This window comes from Apium graveolens, chromosome 4 (genome assembly GCF_009905375.1).
Source record: "Apium graveolens cultivar Ventura chromosome 4, ASM990537v1, whole genome shotgun sequence".
Classification (NCBI taxonomy): Eukaryota; Viridiplantae; Streptophyta; class Magnoliopsida; order Apiales; family Apiaceae; genus Apium; species Apium graveolens.
Window position 1 is genome coordinate 314,743,501 of NC_133650.1, and position 2,752 is coordinate 314,746,252.

General features: G+C 35.9%; 1 protein-coding gene across 1 annotated transcript; it reads left to right on the forward strand.

Moving 5' to 3' along the window:
- Positions 1 to 665: 665 nt before the first annotated feature.
- Positions 666 to 1,727, forward strand: LOC141720242 (serine/threonine-protein kinase nak1-like). Its single transcript, XM_074522590.1, has one exon. The coding sequence runs from the start codon at positions 666 to 668 to the stop codon at positions 1,725 to 1,727; it is 1,062 nt and encodes a 353-aa protein (XP_074378691.1).
- The last annotated feature ends 1,025 nt before the right edge of the window (positions 1,728 to 2,752 follow it).

A 2,752-nucleotide genomic window follows, 5' to 3' on the forward strand; every position in this document is an offset into this window, starting at 1 on the left:
TTGTGTATACTTTGTTTTCCATTTAGTTTCAAGTTTTTAGTGTCCATCTTATCGATTGACTTTTAAAAAATCGTATTAGTAAACAAAACTGACATGTTAGATTTATATAATAAGTAAAATAATTAGGTGTATAATTATAATTATAATTAAATTTATAAGTCATATTAGTAAAAAAAATATATACCGAGAAATTTCATAATTATACTTGATTTCAATTTATTTTAACTATATAATTTAATAATATTTATTTATTATATTTGGATCAATGTTTCACACGGATCCTGAGATTCAATTTAATGTAAATAGTAATTTAATATTATTTTTAATCTCGGATCTCTACTCGGCACAAGTTCCTACGGTAAATAACGCAATTATAAATTAGAACGGCCACAAATTTAATTTCAACCCCACCACGGGCACCTGGAATGCATACCGCAACCCTGTTTCTTTTTCCCCAAGCACGCAGCTAGTCCTGCACCTGTATAAAATCGTACAAACACTATTTACATTTACATTAATTCACCACCTTTCTCATTTCAACAACCACTCCAATCTCTTTAAAAACACATCCATCTTTTTCAAGAAACACAAACCAGATAGCAAACACATACAAATAAACACAAACCACAAAGCCGAGAAACACAAATTCAAACAACTCGAACAAAATGAATTACAATTCACGATCTTCTTCAGAACCTTTACCCTTATCTTCATCGAGACATTCACCCTTTAACTCGCCGAGTCATTCAGCCCCATTGCCGCAGAGCTCAACACCGAGTTCACGGAGTGTTTCTCCGCTGCCGAGATCACCGAGCATTTCTCCATCACCGAGCTCATTGCCGCAGATTCAAGATATTGCAACGCCTCTCACATTCAATTTACTTCCACCATGCCCCATAACTGAAAACCCTCCTTCCTACTTTACTGGTGAAAACCAACTAAATTATTATTTTGTTAAAGAGATGATCGGATTTTCAGGAGACTCACCGGTCTACCGTGCCCCATTTGGGTGTGAACCCTTTGAAATCCCAGTTGCTGTAATGCCGGTTAATCAGAATGATGGAGAATATCGGTATGTTGTGAGCAAGATTAATCAGAATCGGGCTGTGGATGATGCAAATGTATTGGCTGTTAGAGAAGAAGTGAACGTCGAAGGGCGTTTGTGGTTGGTTTTTGACTATGTGGGTCCTTCTGCTCGTGTCTTGTATCCACAAGGAGCTTCGTTACCTGTGATTTCTCATATTCTGTTCAACACAGTTAAAGCTCTTGTTTCCATTCATGCAAAAATGTTGGTTCATGGTGACGTGAATACCGGGAATATCTATGTTCAGCAAGGACCTCCTTTTTTGTGTAAGCTGGGATTTGGCGCTACGAAACACGTATGCTTGCAGACCCCTTATCATCCACATTTTCTGTCATTTTCCGATGTTTGCCAATGGGGAGATGCTCCGGAGGTTTATCCTAGGATGAATGCTAGAACTTGTTCTTCAGATGTATGGCAGTTGGGGGTGACTGCAATGGAATTGGCTATGGGAAATGTATGGGTAAAAGATCGCATAAGTTTCACTAATTTTGTTCGTTCTGTAACAAAAGAATGGAATTTTGGTGTTCTGGAGGATGCTGACTTCAAGAAATTTCTGGTTGATTGTTTGAATGACAATCCGGAGACGAGGCCAACATCCGAGCAGCTACTTTCTCACGACCTTTTTCGAAATAAACATCTTTGATCAGCTCCGCAAAGCTTAGAAATGTCTCCCAGTAATAGTCTAGATTTTAAGTGTGCTTAGAAGTGGATCCTCTTAATCTCCTTGTTCTTCTTTTCTGTAGTATGTAGAGCAGAGGTGTTACTAGTTACTGTTTAGCTAACTATCAAGTGTTCTGATTTATCTTTGCTATCTGATTAGTAAAATTACTCTATACTCTTAGTACAACTACAATATCATGTTAAGTCCACTTGAACCAAAATCGAATTACTTGACTTCCGGGAAAGGGCTCCGTCCCATTTATGGACATTTGAACGAATTTCTGTACCATATTTCTGAATTTGTGTTTTTTTGTTTTACTAGGAAAAAAATTAATGTGAAGGATACGTTTTTAACTCTTCACATGAATTTTTTTAACTCTTCACATGAATATACCCTTCACATGAATTTTTTTCATAGTAAAATAAAAAAACACAAGTCCGAAAGTCAGAAATGGGGAGGAAAAGAAAAAAAAAAAAATTACCTGAGAACGCCACTTCTTCTGGGTAAGGCATAACGCCAGAAAAAGTGGCGTTCTGTACCATATTTCTGAATTTGTATTCAACTATCCTATAAAAATGAAAAATTCGTTCAACTGTCCCACAAATGGGACGGAGTCCCGGAAAAGATGAATAAAGTTTCGTATTTTCTCAATTTTGAATTTAAAAAATCGAATTTTCTAATTAGGGAAATTGGACGCATCGCTGATGCAATGAACAAAGAAAGTATATTTGAGAAGTGTTCAAAAAATGTGTATAATTAACTAAAGTGCCATTTTAAAAAAAACAAATGTGCCAGTTGCAAGGATATATAGTATAATGATGTTAAATACAAAGTAAGGTCCTGATCGGCTGATCCATGAAATTTTGTCAAGAATTAGTTATTCAAGAATCATTTCCTTGGGAGGATTACATTTAAACGGTCGATACTATAAGAATCGTTTTTGCTACAATAATTTTTCACGATGTTAGGATATTCTTAGACCATATTCAAGAGCCTCGTTATCACGG